This window comes from Myotis daubentonii, chromosome 3, assembly GCF_963259705.1.
Source record: "Myotis daubentonii chromosome 3, mMyoDau2.1, whole genome shotgun sequence".
NCBI classification, from domain to species: domain Eukaryota; kingdom Metazoa; phylum Chordata; class Mammalia; order Chiroptera; family Vespertilionidae; genus Myotis; species Myotis daubentonii.
This window is the reverse complement of record NC_081842.1, coordinates 162,984,801-163,006,589: the sequence shown is the minus strand read 5'-3', so window position 1 is coordinate 163,006,589 and position 21,789 is coordinate 162,984,801. Positions and strand designations below refer to the sequence as shown.

Genomic DNA, 21,789 nt, shown 5'->3' with positions numbered 1-21,789 from the left:
TTGCCCTGCGAGCGATAGCAGGGAGACCTGGCCTGTTCACCCCACCAGTGATTGCAGGGAGGCCTGTTCTCTTCACCCCGCGATCGTTAGCGGGGAGGCATGTTCTGTTCGCCCTGCGATCGATCTCAGGGAGGCCTGTTCTGTTCACCCTGCGAGCAATCGCAGGGAGGCCTGTTCTTTTCGGTACATGATCGATGCGGGGAGGCCTGGCCTGGCCTGTTTGCCCCGGGTGATGGGTGCTGGGCTGGGGGGCATGGATCCAGGCTGCTGCTTGGCGCCTGCATACATGCAAGCAGCCATGGGGCGGGAACATCTGCTTGGCACCTGCGCCCGTAGGCCCGGAGTGGCCGGGGTCATTCTAGGACCCCAGCTGCTCAGGGCCTATGCAGGAGCTTACAGGCTAGGAGCGGCCTGGGTCCCGAGGATGTTCCCAGGGCCCAGGCCGCTCCCACCTATGTATGCAAATTAACCATCATCTTTGTTGGGTTAATTTGCATACTCTCCTGATTGGCTCGTTAGTGTAGCAAAGGTACAGTCAATTTACATGTTTCTCTATTATTAGGTAAGATAGTATTCCGTTGTAACAATACCACCTCATTTATGAACATCTGAATTGTTCCTGCCTTTTGACTACTATGAAGAGGGCTACCAGGAACATGTGTGTGCAATTTTTTATTTGAATACTTGTTTTTAATTCTCTTCAGTAGAATTGCTGGATCATATGGTAATTTTATGTTTCACTCATCAAGGAACCAACAAATGAACTTCTACAATGGATACACCATTTTATTTTACATTTCCACCAGCAATGTATAAGGGCTTCCATTATCCATTTTGTAGACAACTGGTCAAGAATACAATTTGACCCAAAACACGAAATGGTCTGTAATGGGCATGTTTTGACAGTCCACCCATCTCTCCAGGAAGACATCCTTGTGGAAAGAACATTCCAAGACAGACTTGACTTCTCCTCCCCTCCTCTCAACAACTCCACCTCTGACCATTTATAATTTCACCGGGAATGGAAACCTGACCCAGAGCGAGTCAATATACAAAACAGCCAATAACCGGTTCGCTTTACAGAATGTGAAGAGGCTCTGGCGAAGAAAGGTCATGTAGATTTGGGACAAGGATAAGCACAGTGGGAAGTCATTGCCAATTGCAAACTGAACTTAGGGAAAATGAAAAGTATGCAAAAAACATTAGCAAAAAGAGAAAAACCAGTCTACACTGCACAAAGAGAAGCTGAAGTAAGTAAATAGTGACAGATTGTAATCTTTTGAAGCCTGGCTAGACTTTATTTCCTGACCTTGGATATCATAAATTGTCTATTTAAAAAGAATTTTTAAAAACATACTTTGAATGGGTTTCTAATTTCTGCAACCAACAAGCTCTGACTACCTCTATTTTATTTCCCTTGTAGGTTTTTAAAATAAACTAAAGAGGTTCCATACTAGTTATTGGATTTTAACAGCTGTGTTTAAATTGAATACCTTTTGAATTACCATACAAAGGATTTCATAGTAAATTTTTTAAAGAATGTGTCAGTAATTTTTTTAATCCATATTTCCTTCAAAAAATGGTTTGTTTTTCCAGATTTCTTGTGGTAATCAACCTTAAAAGATGACCTTTCAACTTTTTCTAGTTCCTGTTTTTCTAAATCTATTGACAGACTTCTTGAGTTTTCCTTCATAAAAAAAGGAAGCTGAATGCAACTGCATTGTGGTTAATGTTATAAAAGTTAACAATCATCTAGAAAAAATCCTAACTACCAGTCAGCTCAAGAGTCACATATTTTCCCTACTCCAGAGTTTTAGATCACAAATTCTAAGAAACAATAACTGTAACATTTAAAAAATTCACATTCTATTCTGGAATTGCAAATACATAGAAGTTTCATATGGTAAAAACAAGCTAGTAATTTCTAGTTATAAACTAATACTCTAATAGACAACACACATCAAATATAGATAAGCTTCGTATCCGTTAAGCTATCTGTATAACATGTAGTTTCAAAATAATTTCAAAGGCATAAGACATGTCTTATCATTTTTAAATTATATCTAGCATCTATTCAAAAATATGTTTATACAGAGAAAGCTGAGCAACAAGGAGGCCATGCCACTGGACTGCACAGGACACCTACTACAAAAGGCCACTCAAACAAGCCAGGAAATGTAGCAGCTCTAACAAATAGCAATAAACACAGGGAGGCTATCATAATGAGGAAACTAAGAAACATCTCCCAAATGAAAGAACAGAAGAAAACTCCAGGAAAAGAACTAACAAAATGAACCAAGCAATCTACTAGATGTAGAGTTCAAAACACTGGTCGTAAGGATGTTCAATGAACTTAGGGGAAGAGTAGATAAACTTAGTGAGAACTTCAAAAAGGACATGAGAACCATAGAAAAGAACCAGTCAGAAATGAAGCATACACTAACTGAAATGAAGAACAATTTACAGGGACTCAACAGTTGAGTCAACGAAGCCAAGGACCAAACAGTGATTTGGAATACAAGACAGCAAAAACATCCAATCAGAACAGCAAAAAAGAAAAAGAAAAAATTCACCCCAAATGAGGCTTATACATCATAATTAAGACATCAAAGGTTAAATATAGAGAATCTTAAAAGCAGCAAGAGAAAAGCAGTTAGCTACCTACAAGGGAGCTCCCAACTGTCAGCTAATTTCTCAAGAGAAACTTTGCAGGCCAGAAAGGATTGACACAAAATATTCAAAGTGATAAAAAGCAAAAACCTACAACCAAGATCACTCTACCCAGCAAAGCTATCATTTAAAATGTAAGGAAAGATAAAGAGCTTCCCAGACAAGAAAAACCTAAAGGAGTTCATTACCACCAAAGCAGTATTACAAGGTTAAAGGGTCTTCTTTAAGAAGATAAATAATGCAAATAATAGCTCAGCTAATGTGGCTCAATCATTGAGTGTCTATTCTTGCACCAGGAGGTCACTGGTTCAATTCCCAGTAACAGCACATGCCCAGGTTTTGTGTTCCATCCGCAGTGTAGGGTATGCAGGAGGAGGCCAATCTATATTGATGTTTCTCTCTCACTGATGTTTCTATCTCTCTCTCCTCCCTTCCTCTTTAAAATCAATAAAAGGGGGGGAGAGGAGGACAGCAGCAGGCTGAAGAGGGTCAATGGAGGAAAAAAAGGGTACCTATGTAATACTTTCAACAATAAAGATTAAAAATAATAAATAAATCAATGAAATTTTTAATTATGAATAAAATGGCAATAAACACTTACCTATCAACAATTACTTTACATGCAAATAGGTTATATGCTCCAATCAAAAGACATACGGTGGCTGAAAGACTAACAAAACAAGACCCTTACATACGATATACCTAAGAGACTCACTTCAGATAGACGCTCAGAGACTGAAAGTAAAGGACTGGAAAAAGTATTTCAAGAAAATAGGAAAAAAACAAAACAAAAAAGCTGATAATATAGACATAAAACAAAGGCTATCATAGTGACAAAGAAGGACAAAGCTATTCTACTTCTGGATATTTACCAAAAGGTACCCAAAAACTCGAAATTACAAAGACATATATACACCCATATGTTCACTGTAGCATTATTTACAAAAACCAAGATACGGAAGCAACCAAGGTGTCCATCAATAAATGAATGGATAAAGAAGAAGCAGTGCATATATACAATGGAATATGACTCAGTCATAAAAAAGAATAAAACCTTCCCTTCTGCAACAACATGGAAGGACCTAGAGGGCACTGTGCTGAATGAAATAAGTCAGAGAAAGACAAATGCCATATGATTTCATTTATATGTGGAGTCTAAAAAAAGAGAGAGAACACATAGCAGAACAGAAGCAGACTCACAAATATAGCGAACATTTTTTAAAGATACATTTTTATTGATTTCAGAGAGAGAGGAAGGAGAGATAGAAACATCAATGATGAGAATCATTGATCGCTGCCTCCTGCATGGCTCACATGGGATTGAGCCTGCAACCCCAGCATGTGCCCTGACTTGGAATTGAACCATGACCTAGTTCATAGGTCGACGCTCAACCACACCACCATACCAGCTAGGCTGGGGGTGACTTGTTTTTGTTTTGTTTTTTTGTTAATCCTCCTCCAAGGATATTTTTCAATTGATTTTTAGAGAGAGTGGAAGGGAGGGAGAGAGACAAAAAGAGAGAAACATTGATGTGAGAGCTATATCATCTGGCCGTCTCCCGCACATGCCCTGACCAGAGCCGGAGATCGATCCTGCAACTGAGGTACATGCCCTTGACTGGAATTGAACCTGAGACCCTTCAGTCCATGGGCTGATACTCTATACACTGAGCCATACCAGCTAGGCTGCTAGAGAAAATTTTGATAGTTGCCAGATGAGAAGGGAATGGAAAAGGTGAACAGATTTAGAAGTACAAATTGGTAGTTACAGAACAGTCGTGGGATGTAAAGTACAGCATTGAGAATATACTCAATAATCTATACTAATAAAAGGGTAATATGCTAATTAGACTGGATCTCTTCCGTCCAGCCTTTCTGGACAAAGCCATGGTGGTGGGGCCAAGGCAGAGGCAGTTAGGGGCAATCAGGCCGGCAGGGGAGAGAAGTTAGGGGGATCAGGCCAGCAGGGGAGGGCAGTTGGGAGCAATCAGGCCAAAAGGGGAACAGTTAGGGGGTGATAAGGCCAGCAGGTAGAGGCGGTTGAGAGCAATCAGGCAGGAGGCAGAGGCAGTTAGGGGCGGCAGAGGTGGTTAGGAGAGGGATATGAGAGGGATGTCCAACTGCCGGTTTAGGCCCAATCCTGAAGGCAGTTGGACATCCCCCAAGGGGTCCCAGCCTGGAGAGGGTGCAGGCCGGGCTGAGGGACAATGACCCCCCCCCCTCATGCATGAATTTCATGCACCGGGCCTCTAGTATTGTAATAACTAGGCATGGTGTCAGATAGGTACTAGATGTATCGGAGTGATCACTTTTGAATATAAACGTCTAATCTCTGGGTTATACACCTGAAACTAATAGAATATTGTGCATCAACTGAAATTGAAAAATTAAAAAGGAAAAAATACAGTAATTTCCATACTGTCAACCAGCAGACTGGAAATGAGTATGATACAGAAAACACACTTGATGCATATTAAAATCAAAATTAAAATCTTCCAGTCATGACACAGTAACACCAAATACCCTCCTGCTATACACAACCAGAAAAGTGGAGAAAATAAACAATTATTATTAGACATTGCACAACAGGCAGTGCAAGGCTGTGATCTGTTAGAGGGGGCAAACAAGTAAGATATGCCCTATGATCACACTTACTTGCTACATGGAGGATCCATCCGTATTATGAAACAGGTCTTGATGAGCAGAGATAGAAAAGAATTTGGTGACGCTGAGATAGCTGGAGTGTGATGGGCAGAGCACCAAAGATAAAGAAGCAAACCAGAAAGAGACAGAAAACATAGAAATCTGCCTAGAGGTCCCCTTTGGTGAAAGACCTAGCAAAGAACAACTATCAAGGAGCTATACAAGGAACAACATCAATGTTCTCAGGAGGTCAGAGTCATTCAGGTTTCAACCAGACAGAATGAAGACATTTTTGTTTTTATAATATATTTTTATTGACTTCAGAGAGGAAGGAAGAGGGGGAGAGAGAAACATCAATGATGAGAGAGAATCACTCATTAGCTGCCTCCTGCACACCACCCATTAGGGATCAAGCCCACAACCCGGACATGTGCTCTTGACCAGAATCGAACCTGGGACCCCCTTCAGTCCGCAGGCCGACGCTCTTTCCACCGAGAGAGTGCTAGGGCAGAATGAAGACCTTTTTAAATAAGGCACTAGAAAGGCCATGCTTGAGAAGTAAACTAAACTTAGAATACAGGCTACTCTGGACTTACCCCTAATACAGATAGAAACAAAAGCCTTAAGAGGATCAAGCTTATTAGCAAGTAAATTAACTACCTGTCGGAATAAATTTCAACACTTTTTAAAGAAAGAGAACAACAACAACAAAAAGAGAACTGAATGGTTAAAGTCAGTGGTGCATGAGCAGGGTAAATAGTGATCTCAGATGTTGATTTTTTAAAAATTGAATTTAAGAAAAATAAAAAAATAATAATAAAATAAAAGTTGAATTTAAGGAAAAACAGGATGGGAGACGGGGTTATTCAAAGGGAAGGGCTACACAGAGAAAAGAGGGCCTTGGAGACAGGTTCAGGGGGCCAGCCCGGGGTCCCTTAGAGGTTAGGGTATACATCCTGTGGGGAAAGGGAATGTCAAGGGTGTGCTCCTTGGAGAAAGAGAGTGCACTGAGTCCTTTGTCCTGAGCATATTTATCTCTTTCTTGCAGATGGACATCTTAGGGGAGGTCTCAGGGGAGGGTCTTAATAGAATATTCATCATCTTTCCAGGTGTGCTCTTTCAGGGTCATGGTCTCCACTGATTGGTTGGTGTCAGGGCAGGGGATCATTAGTCAATGTAGCTGGTCTTAAGACAGCCACAACATCACCCATCTGGTTTTGCTGCTTTTCTGGGCCTGGAGTTGAAATACAGCTGAGGCCTAGATGTTATCTTTAGGGAGGAAAAGACTCCAAAACCGCCTGACTAAAGAAATGAAAGATCAGGGGTCCAAATCACATGACCAGTGATTTGCTAGGGGAAAACAGGTTACCCTGGGGTGAGGTTCTTATTTTCTCAGCTTTGCCCCTTGGTGAGTTTCTGTACCTGTCCCATCGTCCTTGATCTGGGGGTCTAACAAGAACAAAATCCAGATGTTCAACAATATATTTACAATATCCACCAGATAAATATTACTAGACATGTGAAAACTAAATCATAACACTACAGAGATTTCTGCCTCCTGAGAGAGCCCTGAACAAATTACTCTCTCTCCTCTTACTTTACAAATCTCCCTGTTAAAATCATAGATTAAAGAGACAAATAGGCCCTAGCCAATTCTGCTCAGTGGATAGATCAATAGCCTTCGAACTGAAGGTCCCAGGTTCGATTCTGGTCAAGGGCATATGCCCGGATTGCAGGTTCGATCCCCAACAGGGAGCATGCAAGAGGCAGCCGACCAATGATTTTCTCTCATCATTGATGTTTCTATCTATCTCTCCTTCTTCCTTCCTCTCCAAAATCAATAAATATACATTTAAAAAAATAAATAAAGAGCCCTAACCGGTTTGGCTCAGTGGATAGAGCGTCGGCCTGTGGACTGAAAGGTTCCAGGTTTGATTCCGGTCAAAGGCATGTACCTGGGTTGCGGGCACATCCCCAATAGGGGGTGTGCGGGAGGCAGCTGATTGATGTTTCTCTCCCATCGATGTTTCTAACTCTCTATCTCTCTCCCTCTCTGTAAAAAAACAATAAAATATATTTTTAAAAAATAAAAAAATAAAGAGACAAATAGAAGCAGATAAAACAGGGATAAACAGACCCCCACAGGCAAGAGGGAGGGAAGGAGGAAAGGAAGGAATGAGGGAGGAAGGGAAGGAGGATGGGAGATAGGTAGGTAGGTAGGTAGGTTATGGTCTCCACTGATTGCTTGGTGTCAGGGCAGCGGGTCATTAGTCAATGTAGCTAGCTGGTCCTGACAACAGGGAGGGAAGGAAGGAGAGGTATAAAGGTCACAAGACAGATCTTCCCATTAATTACTATATATTATATCTGATAACATGAATCATCACAGAAATAGTGGATGTAGTATACTGTCTTCTTCAGAAATGGGTAAAAATACATTTTGAAACTACTATAAGACTTATGAAATAAATTTCCTAATGCTAAAGCTTCCATTAAGTCTCAAATAAATGGTAATTGCTTTAAAATGAGTTTTATTGTTAACACATTTCATACCGCATAGAAATCTCTATGACATATGCCAGGGACCGCACGTTTTTGGGCAAACTGCACGTTATTTAAATCATCATAACTACAGATCATAATGCACTTTAGGTGTTGTTTTTCAATAATTATAACATCTTTATTTACAAAAACAATTAAGCAATTTAACAATTAAAGTTCCTAGTACTTTTTTTTAACGTATAGTACTGCGTAAAACATTTTCTAAAAGCGCCAGGAACTTGAAGACGAAGACTATTCGAATGAAAAAAATACAATGTAACTGCAATGCTTTATGGGTTCGTGCAATTATATAGTTTTTCATAGATTGATCTGCACGGTTTCCACCAATGAGATCGCTTCATTCAATGTGAACAAGACAGTGTGTTGACATCTAAGGTCCATAACAGATGGCGCGTGAAAAACGAGAAAACTCGTGAGCAGTTCTTAACAGATGGCGTGCGAAACACGAGAAAGCTCGTGAGCAGTGCGAAAGGTGTTAATGAATACTTATTATCTATCCTATATAATAAAAGGTTAATATGCAAATCAACCAAACGGCGGAACAACCAGTTGCTATGACACTCACTGACCACCAGGGGGCAGAGACTCAATGCAGGAGCTGCCCCTTGGTGGTCAGTGCACTCCCAAAGGGGGAGCGCTGCTCAGCCAGAAGCTGGGCTCACATCTAGTGAGCACAGCGGCAGTAGCAGGAGCCTCTCCCACCTCCGTGGCAGCACTAAAGATGTCCAACTGAGCCTCTCCCACCTCCGTGGCAGCACTAAAGATGTCCATCCCTAGGGAGCGGGCCTAAGCCTGCAGTCGGACGTCCTCCAAGAGTTCCAGACTGCAAGAGGACACGGGCAGGGCTGAGGGACGCCCCTCTCACCCCGAGTGCACAAATTCCATGCACCAGTCCTCTAGTCCAGAGGTCCTCAAACTACGGCCCGCGGGCCACATGCAAATACAAATATTGTATTTGTTCCCGTTTTGTTTTTTTTACTTCAAAATAAGATATGTGCAGTGTGCATAGGAATTTGTTCATAGTTTTTTTTTAAACTATAGTCCGGCCCTCCAAAGGTCGGAGGGACAGTGAACTGGCCCCCTGTTTAAAAAAGTTTGAGGACCCCTGCTCTAGTCTATATATATAAAAGGCTAAGTGACCATCCGACCAGTAGCTATGATGTGCAATGGCCACCATGGGGCAGATGCTCTGACCAGTAGCTATGACACATACTGACCACCAGGCGGCAGACACTCAGTGCAGGAGCTGCCAAAGTGACTTGGCAGTGGTGGTTCTCAAGGGGACACACCCTGGAATCAGAGAAGAGGGAGCCCGATTCCAGAGTGCATCATCCAAGAACCACCCTCTCCCAATCCAGGACATCTCAGGGGATGTCAGAGAGCCTGTTTCGACCCAATCCCCGCAGGCCGGGCCTAGGGACCCCACGTGCTGGAAGGACCCCGCTCACTCTGCATACGCCCATCAAGCCACAGTGCCGCCCGAGGAGCGGCCGGCTGGGGAGGGACTGTAGGAGATTGGCCCCAGGGCATGTCCAGCCCATCTCACCCAGACCTGCCCCACCAGCCACCTTCTAATTAATTTCCTTTCAATGTGCACAAATCCGTGCACCGGGGCACTAGTCATATATAAAGGAAAAGCTTATATTTCTCTGTGGGGCGCGGCTACAGTGTTTTGGCCAGGTTCAAGCCTGGGACTAATGAAAGGACAGGGTCCTTCATTGCCACATGCAAGTCCCAGCTGGAGGGCAGGGCCCTCCCAGCACAATCATAGCCAACGGCTGTGGCTGTAAGCTTGAACCTATGGTCCGAACACGTGGCCCCACGTGCCTTGTGCTAGAGTTCAGGTGCATGTAGTTGAGTGGGGTTGGAACTCACGAGAATGCTGTAAACAATTTGATCACGCCCCTACTTTAACTCGTGGCAGCTGCTATAAAATAAAGACACAGCTTGTAGGCGTTGGCACTGTCTCCTCATCAGGGAGCAGTGTCCCACCAAGACCCAGCTTTCATTCTCTTATCAGTCTTTTCTCAATCCTTTCACCCCCCTACTCAGGATCACCTTTGGCTGTAACATTTCTCCATTCAGATTTAGATATCTGGAAACTTACAGGAGACACAGCCTCCAAACCAGAAAGCAAGCGCCGCCCCCGCCCCCCTTCCAAAGAGTCCTGGCCAGTTGCTCAATGGTTAGAGCATTGGCCCTGGGACTGAAGGTTAGGGATTCCTGTTCAAGGGTATGTACCTAGGCAGCAGGTCTTGATCCCCGGCCCCAATTATCTCCCTCGTGGGGGCAATCTGGCTACAGGATTACACAACTGTTAAGGGCTGTTAGAAAACACTGGCTTAATTTACCTCAGCTGAAACTCAGAGAGAGGGCAAAGCAACGCCCTGAAGGCAGGACCAGTCAAGAGATTGGACGCCACTCAGTCTGACTCTCCCACCCAGTGTTAAAGGGATGGATCTCATGATGTCGAAGGCCCACGCAGACGTGATGTAACTTGCTATAATTCGAGTATATAATAAACAGCTTTCAGAGCTGGCTCTCTCTGTGCCTGTCCCTCCATCAGAGGGCAGGTTCTCTCTGTCCCTCAAGTCAGAGGGCAGACACCACACCCAGCCCAAGCTTTTAATCTAATTTTATGTCTGTCTTTCAGTATTCTTAATTCCAGAAGTGCCTCCTAACTTGCACAAACCAGTTCACGTCTCCCCCTCCATGCGGGACTCGGAGAAGAGACCACAGCCCCAGCCCACCTGCCATACACAACTATTTCCAGTGAGTTGAAAAAGTACACCAAGCATAGTTTTTCCTAGTAATCTCTAACTTTAATACACCTAACCACACGATAAACTCCACCCCCATGTATTTTTTGGAAATTATCCAAATCCTCTCTTTAAAGTCAAGCTTTCACTGTAGTTTTTATTCCCTAGTTTGTACATGCCAGTTATTCTTCACAGTCATACTAACAAAATGTTCTTTGCAATGAACATGAATGTATTTCATTCAATAAAAAGAACAGATTACTTATTTATAATGCTGCTTCTCTAAAAGACAAAAACAGATAATCATGATGACAATTACAGTGTATAGACTAGGGCTAAAGCATTTTGAAAACCGAGTACCCAAGATCTGCTCCATGAGAGTTCTCAACGTAGAAAGCCGAAAGTCCATGGAGTAAATTCTTATTGGATGAGTTAACTACTTGTAGTTCAGACTATGAATTAGAAGCTCTAATCCCATTTCTACCAGCAATTTATCATGATTATTTAAATAAACAACCTAAAAGCCTTAATCATGAGTTAGGAAATGTAAACTACACAATGCACCTATGTTGTCTACTTCTGAGTTGTTATGTCAAATACGAAAATGTTTTATAAATTACAAAGCACAATACAAATGTAAAATTATTTTATCCAGGATGACTCCTTTAGTGCTTTGTAAGCAAAATCCATGCCTAGTCCTCGAGTTTTCTGGCTCCTTGAAAGAATTCACTTTAACAAACATAGTCTCACAAGAAGTGAATCTGATGAGGACTTTCTCTATAGACTTCTGAAATTGATGAAGATATCAAATGATTCATCTTAAGCCTGGTTCACCAAAAAAACATAATTATTTAGTACATTAACATTTTCAGAGGACCAAACTTGAAACTACAATTCTTGTATATATTCTTTAATATGGCTTGAAAATAAGATCTTACCTGAAAACTACATGAATACTCTCAGATAAGCACTCTTACTCTTATACTTTCATTATGTAGAAATTTAAAAATTGGTATAAACATTAGCAATGTTATCAATGAGTTAACCTTTTGCAAGACCTCAAGAATCTAGAAACCCTAAAGCTTTTTCACCCTCTATCTGGTTCATGAAAGGTTACATCATCATTAAATGAAGCTTTCCAAGGCCCTTCAAATATGTATTTTTTAAAATATTCTTGTATAATGAGAATTCAGAGGGAACAGAGAAAACCACATTTTCATCTGAAAATTTCTTTTCCAGTGAGCATCTTCTGAATTGGAAGAAAAATCTCTGGATGTTAAAAACCAGGGCCTATAAAACTCTTCCACACCTGCTCTCCCTGGAGTCAGAACTTCAAACTTAAGAGATCAGTTTCAGTTCTTCTGATTCAAAAATCAGCAAGAACGTCAATTCCCAAACAGAAAGGGCAATCCACAGTCAGTCTGGCTATGTAGGCCCAGAAGGGAGTCACTAGGTATTATCTACCACTATAAGAGATTTCATCAACTCTGAGATCAAAGCGTTTGAGATAAAGTATATTTATTTTGATTCCCCATCCCTTAATCTTTGAGAAAGCACATCTGGTAAAACAATCCACAGCTGAACTCTTGCCAGAGAAAAAGATACTCATTAGTCCCTTGCTCACAGAGGAGTTTTCCATTTGGAAAAACAAATATATACAAGCACACTGTAGATTTATGTCCTGGAGAAGAGAAGAAACAGGGTACAAGTACCTAAAACATTTGCAGATTAATTTCACTGGCCTATGGCCTAATTACCATGAATCCGGTCTAAGAATAAGACTCTACACACAGTATCTTTTCAATCATTTACAAGTGTTTAGATGACCCTATAGGTGCTATCCTTACAAACAAGATGGATAAAACTTAGCTAAATGCTAGAAGGTTTCTGATTAAATAATCCATGTTAATTTAGAAGAGAGTTGCAACTGGAATAAAGAAGAGCTCTCTCCTGCTGGCTCCAGACAAAGAATTATGCCATGCTCATTGTTTTCTATTCATAACTTATACGTATTTTTTTAAACTGGCTCCCAGGAAGTACTCATTCACTAGTGGTAGAGATATTTCTGTGTAGGCTGGGCAATGCCCATTTCCTAGTTTCAAAAGGCAATTATGTGCAGAAATTTTCCAGCATGAGAAGAAGAAAAATACTTAATGGGAATATGTACATCTGTGTGTACAGAACAGCAATCCATCTACCCAACTTGTCTTTTTTCCCCTTTACCTCAAGGGCCTTTTAACATTTTTAAACTGCCAGAAATATATTTGAGATTTAAAAGCACTTAAACAGGTAATATAATGCTATTTTTAACAATGACAATTTGGGTTAAAAAGAGCCAACATTATATCCAACCATCTCTTGGCTCTAGACAAAAAGCATAGAAAAAGAGTTTCACTGAAACAGATTACATCTGACATGATCAAACACCTTCTCCCAATTTACCTTAAATTATCTCTAACCAAAGTATTAATCAAGATGCTCCCTCTTCTCCTTTCTCGTAATTTGTTTTCTTCGCAGGGGAGGGAGTTAAAAGTGAAATGTCAAAAGGTACTTTTTCAAAAGATTTGGAACAAGGCAAAAAAGCAAGAAGTGATTTCCTTTTGCCCAAAGTCACCCAATGAGGCATTAATTTGAGAACACTGTCCTAATAAAGCAACTGCTATGGAAATTCAAAGGACTTTGTATATCCTAAGGAACTCACGAAACTGTAATGCTGTCATTCTCAAGATTTAGGAATATGGAACATCATTTTTTTAACAACTGATGGATAGGAACAGCATCCTTCAGAATCATCATGAAGGGAGATCTTACCAAAAAGTAACATTAATGAATTCATGGGAAAATATGTTTCACCATCAATAACCAGCTAAGCTTAAGAGAGTATCTCTTTTGCCAAAGGACCAATAAAAAGGAAAGAATAGATATAACAGAATATTATTTTGTAAAAATGCACATTTCTTGAGTTTTGGTATTTCCTCAAGACACATGCTCTGCTTTCTTGCACTTGTAGTTAAACAACTCTACTTTTATGAGCTGTTTTTCTTTCTCAAATTGGACTTCAAACATTTCAAATATATGACAATGCTAGAGCATTGCACAAAATAATGAATAAAATGCTCAGATACAATGTTTCTATTAAACCCAATATTACGATATTACTTACAAAAAAAACAGAAAAAAATTTCAGAAGGGAGATCTATGCTAAAAGGACACCAAATTACCATATACAAATATGAATTATTTGTAATGCATGGCAAAAAGATTATTATGTTCCACAACCAAGATTTAATACTTTGGTCTGTTACATACCATGATCTGGCAACTGTCATAACAAAAAAACATTACAAAGATTCCTCATATCAGTATTTTTACGTAGCTTATATAATCTGATTGTGATATTAATTCAAAAGCCTACACTGTAAAAGTAAAGATGATTAACATATATATGTCTTTTACTATTGCTGATCTATGATAAACACTGTTAATAGTTCCTTTCAGGATTATTAGCTCCAATTCTTCAAAGGAAATTTAAGAAAACTGTGATAAATTTGGACTCTGAATTCTTTATTTTAAAAAGTACCTTCATCACAAAAGTTAAGAACTAATATTTATTTTAAGATACAGTCTCCCCTTATAACTTAGAATTAGGAAAAAGCAATCTCAAATGCTCTATGTCAATTATTGAGCAGATCCTTTTCCCATCTTATAAATTAAGTCAAATGACATAAAACTATTAAAAACAAAAACATCATCAACCAAGTTTCTACATGTCACTTCTAATTGAGACATGTTGAAATACCAAAACTAGAAAACCATATTGCCATTGAGAAAATAAAAGTTGAGTTTTAAAGTCTTTCTTGTTTTGGCAGATTTTTTTTTTTAATGATATGAGAAAATTATGTTAAACTTAAAACTTCAGCTAAAGCATTAGTTTTTAGCTATAATAAAAATGCTAAGAATAGACATTTACGAATACTGAAAACTTGGGGAATAATAAACAAAGCAGAATTCATGGTTACCATATTTACACATACTCTTTGTTGTGTTTCAGTGCCACATGATCTGATTCAAAGTAATAAACATCAGGATCATCATCTTCCTCTTCTGTAATGTGCGGATTGGCACTCTCTTTGGCAGATGGCAAAATTCCACTATTGAGTCTTGCCTCCGAGGGTGGCTTACTTTGTCCTTCACTCCCATAATTTTCAGAGTCACAACATATCCTTTTATCATTCTGAGAAACTTCATCAGGATTTGTGGGAGACTCACTTATATTATCACTAACAGTTACATTTGTTTCATTGGGACTCAGATTATTCTCCTCCAATTGTCCATTTTCTCTGCAAGGAGAACTGTTTTTCGTGGGACTACTTCTGGTAGGGGCTGCCCTTCGTGGTGAAGTTCTCAGAGTATATCGATGTTCTTGAGGTTCTGATAAAGACATCGTTTGAGCTGACACACCGTCTAGAATAGAAGATGGTTCCAGTTCTCCGGAGTCTGGCATACTCTCAAGTCTTGTGTCCAGGGCGTTGTTGGTACTTTCATTACACTGCTCTTTTGAGGCACTGCTATCTCCCACCACATCTACTTCCTCCTCAGAATCCCTTAAAGACTGAATTTCAGGAAATGGGCCTGTAGCTGGCTCAGTCGTCAGCTGATTAACATGCTCCACGGGCAGGCAGGCAGTTACTCTTTTGTGGTCCTCCAACTTGACCTGCACTTCTGAATTCGTGCAAGGCACGTTATGGTCTATATAACTGTCCTCCTTCCTACTATCAAGAAACACTGAAGTGTGGGTGTCCGAATCCCCATTTTCAGCTACTGATTTTTCCTGCAACGGGTAGGAACCAGTGCTGTTTTGTTTAGTGTTCCCATCAGGCTGACAGTCATCAGAGTTTACACCAGCTGAATCACTGTCATCAACACCATTGACAGCCAAATAGCCTGTGATTTCTTCAACTACTGCAGAATTAAGTGGCCCCTCCTCACTGACATTCACCTTTTTAATTTCCCTTTTCTCACAATCATCCAATATAAGACATCGACAAGCTCGTTTAGTCCCTTGAAAATCTGCATCATTGTCCACTACTGTACTTCTCTGTTCTGCTGACTCCTTGTCTGATTTTATAGGTGAATCTTCTTCTGAACTGTTTGGTGCTTCAGATCTAAGACAACGCTTAATTCTTTTTAAAACTGGTGAAACAGGTTCCGTTTGCCTTTTCTCACAATTTTCTACAGACTGCCTTTCTATATTATCTTTTTCTGAAGAAAGTCTTCTTTTCCTAGGGCTTACCCATGACTCTCGAGTACTTTGCTGTTTTAAATCAGTAGTTCTCCCACTATTATTTCCCTTCTGAATTTGCACAGGCTCTGGTCTCTTCTTTGGTGATCTTGATCGTACTTGAGAATGAGAAGAGATTTCTTCAGGGTGAGCAATGCTACGATTTCTTAAAGTTCTACCACAAAAAGATTCATCCAAGCCGTTTAACCCCACTGTTGATCTTGTAACACGAGTAGATCGGGAAGCAGCCATACTATGGCAAGTCCCTACAATACGGTCATCATGATCCACTCATTGGGAAACCTTCAAAAATGTAAACAAAATAATGAGAAAAAGGTAATAGTTAATATACCTAAAACAAAGGTATAAAGCCACAATTTTTAATCCAAGTATTGCCAATATTAACAATTTACTTGACATAATTTATTAACATTTCCAAAAAATGCTATTAATAATAACTAACCACTCATTATATGGCAGTTAATATGTTCCAGGAATCATTCTATATGCTCTATATACATTAACTCACTTAAATCTCATAATAACTAGAATAGGTGCTATTATCATCCCTACTTTACAAATGAAGGGATTGAGCCACACACGTTTTAATTTATCATCCAAAGCCACCCAACTAAGTGGCAGGGCAGGGCTCTAGAGACGAAGCTCTTAACCTGCCTCACTGTGTATCTGCCTCTCAGGCTTGGGCACAAAGGGCCCAGAAAGACCTCTCTCAAAGACAGGATTTCATCTTGGTTATTAAAATAATAACCTTGAATTTATGTAGAAGCTACCAAAAAACTATCCCAATCATTTATGTTTTCTCAAAATATTTCTGGGAGGTAAAAAGGTAGAAACTGCTCTTTTTAATTCACTCTTACTACAAGGAGTTTCAGGTCAAATCCTTTGATAACAAACTATATGGCATCCAAAAATTTTTGATTGCAGTAGAATGTTTTTGTAAAGCAGACTGATAGAAATCACAATCTTAGCTTGCAGTTGGCTAAGGGCAAAACATAGAAAAGCCAAGCCTCCCTAGTTCCTAGAAGTAGAGCCATAATTAGCAAGTGAAACGAAGTATTCTAAAGAGGATTAGAAGACAAAGGAAAGAAGCCCCTGAAGCAAATACTGAAGAAATCAGGAGTGTACTTATAACCCATCTTTTCCTTCTTTGAACTCCTATATATGTGAGTGTGCCAGTTTTAAAGCGTACTGGGGAGATGAGCATTTTCTGGTGTGAATGCTTGGTATTCCTAAAATAAATATGTAAGGAAAATTGAAAAAACTTTGAGGGATTTAGTGGTTATTTCTCAAAGGCTCTCTCATGGAGCAGAATAAAGGAGCTGTTAACATTTTAAGTCTCCATTCTTCTGCTCCTCTGTTTAGCTTTCATAAGATACTTTGCCACTTCACTGTCTAACTTCTAACTGGGGTGCAGGATAGACAGAAAAAGAAGCAAAAAATGGCTGTGGTACAAAGTTTCTCAGCATCTCTCTCCCCTCTCCCTCTTCCTTTCTGCCATCCTTCAGCCTTCCTCTAACCCCCCAAATGCCATTCTACCCCTACCACCGCAAATCAAATATACAATTTGTTCTTTGTCTCAATTGGAAGTATGTAACAGGAAAGGTTATGAAGGACCATAGAATACACAGTAACTTGTTATCACAAACAGAAAGAGAAACATTAAAAGCAACTGTCTTACTGTTCCTGCCTGTTGGCAAATGAACTGAGTGAGAAAGTACCCATTAACATATTGAATGTAAGTTGGCTGAATGTAGTTTTGTTTCAGAGTATGGCATACTTTTAAATTTCTAATTAAATTTTAAAAATTTTACAACAATCATAAAACCAGTTCTGGGATTAAAGCATGAAAATTTGTTCTAGAGAATTTCATAGCAATCACATGAATAAGTGTGGGATGCCAATCAGAACTTAGAAATACATTCCTCACAGTAAACTTTTACTGTTTTGGGATTCATTAGAGGAACCTGACATGTAATTCTCTTTTGTTAAAATCATATTAACAATTTTTACTCACATATAATAAACACTGTATGACCCATAAATATCCACTTTTAATTACAAAAACTTTTAATTTTGAATGTTTCAAAAAAGCACAAACTAAAAAATTTAATATAATTTATTTTTCTCATATACCCAAACTTGGACCTCTCAATCTTAAAAGGTGACTGATTTTTAAATATTAAATACCTATATAAATATGCAAAGAAAACAAATGAATTATAAAATCAACTGCAAATATCATTGATGCAAATTTGATTATATTTATGATTTATGGCTCAAATATAATATTGAAAATAGTAACACTTAACAAACACACACAAAAAAACCTGGTAATCTTTACTTTTTAAAATGTGATGCCAAGTAAGGGCATATAAATCACAAATGATTCCAATGAACATTCCTAGCCCTTCTTTCTATGTTAATCTGAATAAGAGCAAAATCCCTGCATTGTCCTTATTAATAAAATAAGCATATTAGTAGTAGTAGTACCCAGAAGTTACTATAAATATATATATATATATATATATATAATTATAAAACACCACAGGTTAGGGCAGTGATGGCGAACCTATGACACGTGTGTCAGAGGTGACACGTGAACTCATTTTTTGGTTGATTTTTCTTTGTTAAATGGCATTTAAATATATAAAATAAATATCAAAAATATAAATCTTTGTTTTACTATGGTTGCAAATATCAAAAAATTTCTATATGTGACACGGCACCAGAGCTAAGTTAGGGTTTTTCAAAATGCTGACACGCCAAGCTCAAAAGGTTCGCCATCACTGCATTAGGGCCTATTTTATTTCCCCACCATCTAGTGATCAAAACACTGATTAATAGAAAAGATTGAACCTTTTTGTTTCTTTTACTAAAAATGTTTTTATTCCATTCAATAATTACAATGAAGTCCGAGTTTTACAGTTCTCAAATCCTGTGCTATTGGGCCATATTTAAAGTGAAACTGGTTTTATAACAAAGACCTTTTGGTATCTCAAATTTTTGCAATTCAAAGTGTAGCCTGAGGACCAGCATCATGGGCATCTCCTGCAAGCTTATTAGAAATGCGTAATATCAGGCCCTGCCCCAGACTTACCAATTAATCAGATTCCCAGGTAATTTATATATCTCTGAGGGTTTGAGAAGCAGTGCCTCAAGACTACCACATCCAGACAGTATTATATTAAAATGACAGTGTCATCAAGTTTCAAACTAAATTAGACTTATTTATAATATATCCTCTGATTCCTTATTTGACACCAATAATAAAAAAAATGTATAAAGCCATAATCTCTTTGGCAAAGGAAGCACCAAATAGAGGATTGTAAAAATCTCTTGCCTGAAATTAACATAAGGTAATAAATTGCTTAAAATTCTGAGACTAGAGTTAAATGATAACTTTAATATTTTTATTTTATTTATTTATTTTTAAAGATTTTTTTTAAACATTTATTTTTAGAGAGAGAGGAAGGGAGAAGAAGAGTGAGAGAAGCATCAATGTGAGAGCAAAACATCGATTGGCTGCCTCCTGCACGTATCTCACTGGGGATTAAGCCCAAAACCCAGGCATGTCCCCTGACCGGGAATTGAACCTGTGATCTTTGAATGCATAGGACAATACCCAACGAGCCACACTGGCCAGTGCAAGTTAAATGATGTTATAATATTCTTCTCTCTCATGATCTTTCTTCTGTTGTACCTTTTTTCTTTACCTTTTCTACTTTGGACAGGCATTCATAAAGGCATACACTTTCTGTAGTTACCTGATAAACTGAGTACAAAATTCAGTGACGAGAAAGGGACAAAAGAAAGTCCCGATTCTCTCAACCAAATCTCAACATGATTTTGCCATGGTTAGCAAAGTATTATAGACTAAAGCAATTGTTTCCTTCATTTTAGCTGCATAATACAGTTACTGAAGAAATTCAGAGAATTTCTTTGGAGCACAAAATTGTATTTCTGACAAAATTTAAGCTGCTAAAGGAACAGAAAGAAACTCAGTTATAAAACAGTATCTCAGAAAAGAGTCTTGCTAGGTAATGAAATAGGAGGCACGAGATGAAATCCTTAGCAAGCACCCTACTGGAACTGAAAATTCAATCACTTTAGTTTTAGAATTAAAGGAAACTGTTAGTTAACATATTCATCTGAGCAAAACCCAATCTAGCAACTAGAACAAAGTTTTCCCTATATGTTATCCACCACTAATGAATATGATGACACTTACTGGAATACAGAGAAAAGAATAATGAATCATTAGAACTAAATTGACTCCCTTCCTCTCTTTTGTACCATCATAAAGTTTTCAACCTATTGGAGGGGCTTATCTGAGAAGGGCAGCGATCAACCAAATTTCAACCTCTCCTTTAATATTAAGCCCTAAATCCTACCCCAAATTCCACATATCTCACTCATTTATTTTCTGTTGGAACTACTCTTCTCCCAATTTGAATATACTTTTATCTAAAATTTAATAGGGTTCTAAAACAGTATTAGCTATGTTTCAGATCATAAATTTCTAGCCCCTGTGAACACCTGAGAAGTACATCAATAAGAACTGAAAGGAATAATAAAGATTAAACTAAAATGGTCCACCTAATGCAACACTACTCCAGCTATCACCTTTACTTAAGAAAAAGAAACCTCAAGATGATATTTCAAAGACACTGCCTGTAAATTTTTGTTCCTACTATAATTATCAAAGTAGAACAGTTCATTTTGGGGACTGAGGGACTGGTAATCAATTCTCCATTAATAACAATGTTCTAGCTGATATTTATTACAATAATATTTAGTTTTTTGAATGAATAATGTTTAAGAAACTGGTCATGATACCAGGTAGACAAACCAAAGTGAAAAGCAAAAAAGAGCAACTGAAAAATGTAATGAATATGGTTATTTTTCTTTCTGTCTAGAACAGCGATTTTCAGAGAGACAGTTCTTAGGGGGGAAGAGGGGTTAAGGGGGTAGAGAGAGTGAGAAAAAAAAAAAAAGAACGAACTCATGGAGAGGGACAATTGTGCGGTGATTGCAGGAGGGAGGGATGGATGAAGGTGGAACAGGGAGTGTGGGGATAAATGGTGATGAAAAAATAAAGGAATTTTTAAAACACTCAAACCTGACTATTTACTTAGGGTTACTGACCTCTTTTCTCTTAGATTGTCAGACTAAAAAATGAAAACAGCCAACAGGACAATAGCTGTTCATTATAGATGAATCAAAATTACACCTATTTTTTTGTCAGCCTGCAAAAAAAAATAGTTTTTGGTATGCCGCAGAATTTTAGTAATTAGTTTATGTGTGCCATGGGGTGAAAAGGGTTAAAAATCGCTGGTTTAGAACATAAGAATGAACTGTTTAATAATAGTTCAGACTATCCTTGTCACACAATTCTTTTAAGACACATTTCTTCAGACAAGCAATTACCACTATTTCTATCAGGTTAAAAGTATCTGTAAGGTTAAAAGTAGGAGAGTGAAACCTGGGAACCACCTATGCAATTCAGCTTATTCTTAATATTCACCTCCCTGAAGCTTGGTAACTCTGTTATGGATTGCCTTGCATAAAAGATCTCCTCTTTCCCATTAAGAGAAACAGATATATGACTGATAGATGATGGATGGATAGAGCTGAATGAATACCCACTTAAAGTGACAACAGGGAACAAAGAGAAGTAAAGAAATTTCATAATGCCCTTGAATCAAAAATACGTAGGGTGTCAAATATGCTCTAGAGATTGCAATGTATTAGTTACTTCATTTATGCTCCTGTTGGAAAAAGAGTGAGAAAATATTTCATCCCCATCCCATTCCCTATAGCTCCACATTCCTATGAACTGTATAATTTTCCATG

At 38.7% G+C, this 21,789-nt stretch overlaps 1 protein-coding gene across 7 annotated transcripts in view; it reads right to left on the bottom strand.

Annotated features, from left to right (window-relative positions):
- Positions 1-21,789, bottom strand: part of ZZZ3 (zinc finger ZZ-type containing 3) — a 125,729-nt gene that overhangs the window by 48,590 nt on the left and 55,350 nt on the right. For all 7 annotated transcript variants that reach the window (XM_059689143.1, XM_059689146.1, XM_059689145.1 and 4 more), the window contains one exon: positions 14,669-16,218. In XM_059689143.1, coding sequence (XP_059545126.1) covers positions 14,669-16,167 — 1,499 coding nt within the window. In that variant the 5' untranslated portion in view covers positions 16,168-16,218. The remainder of the gene's footprint in view (positions 1-14,668; positions 16,219-21,789) is intronic.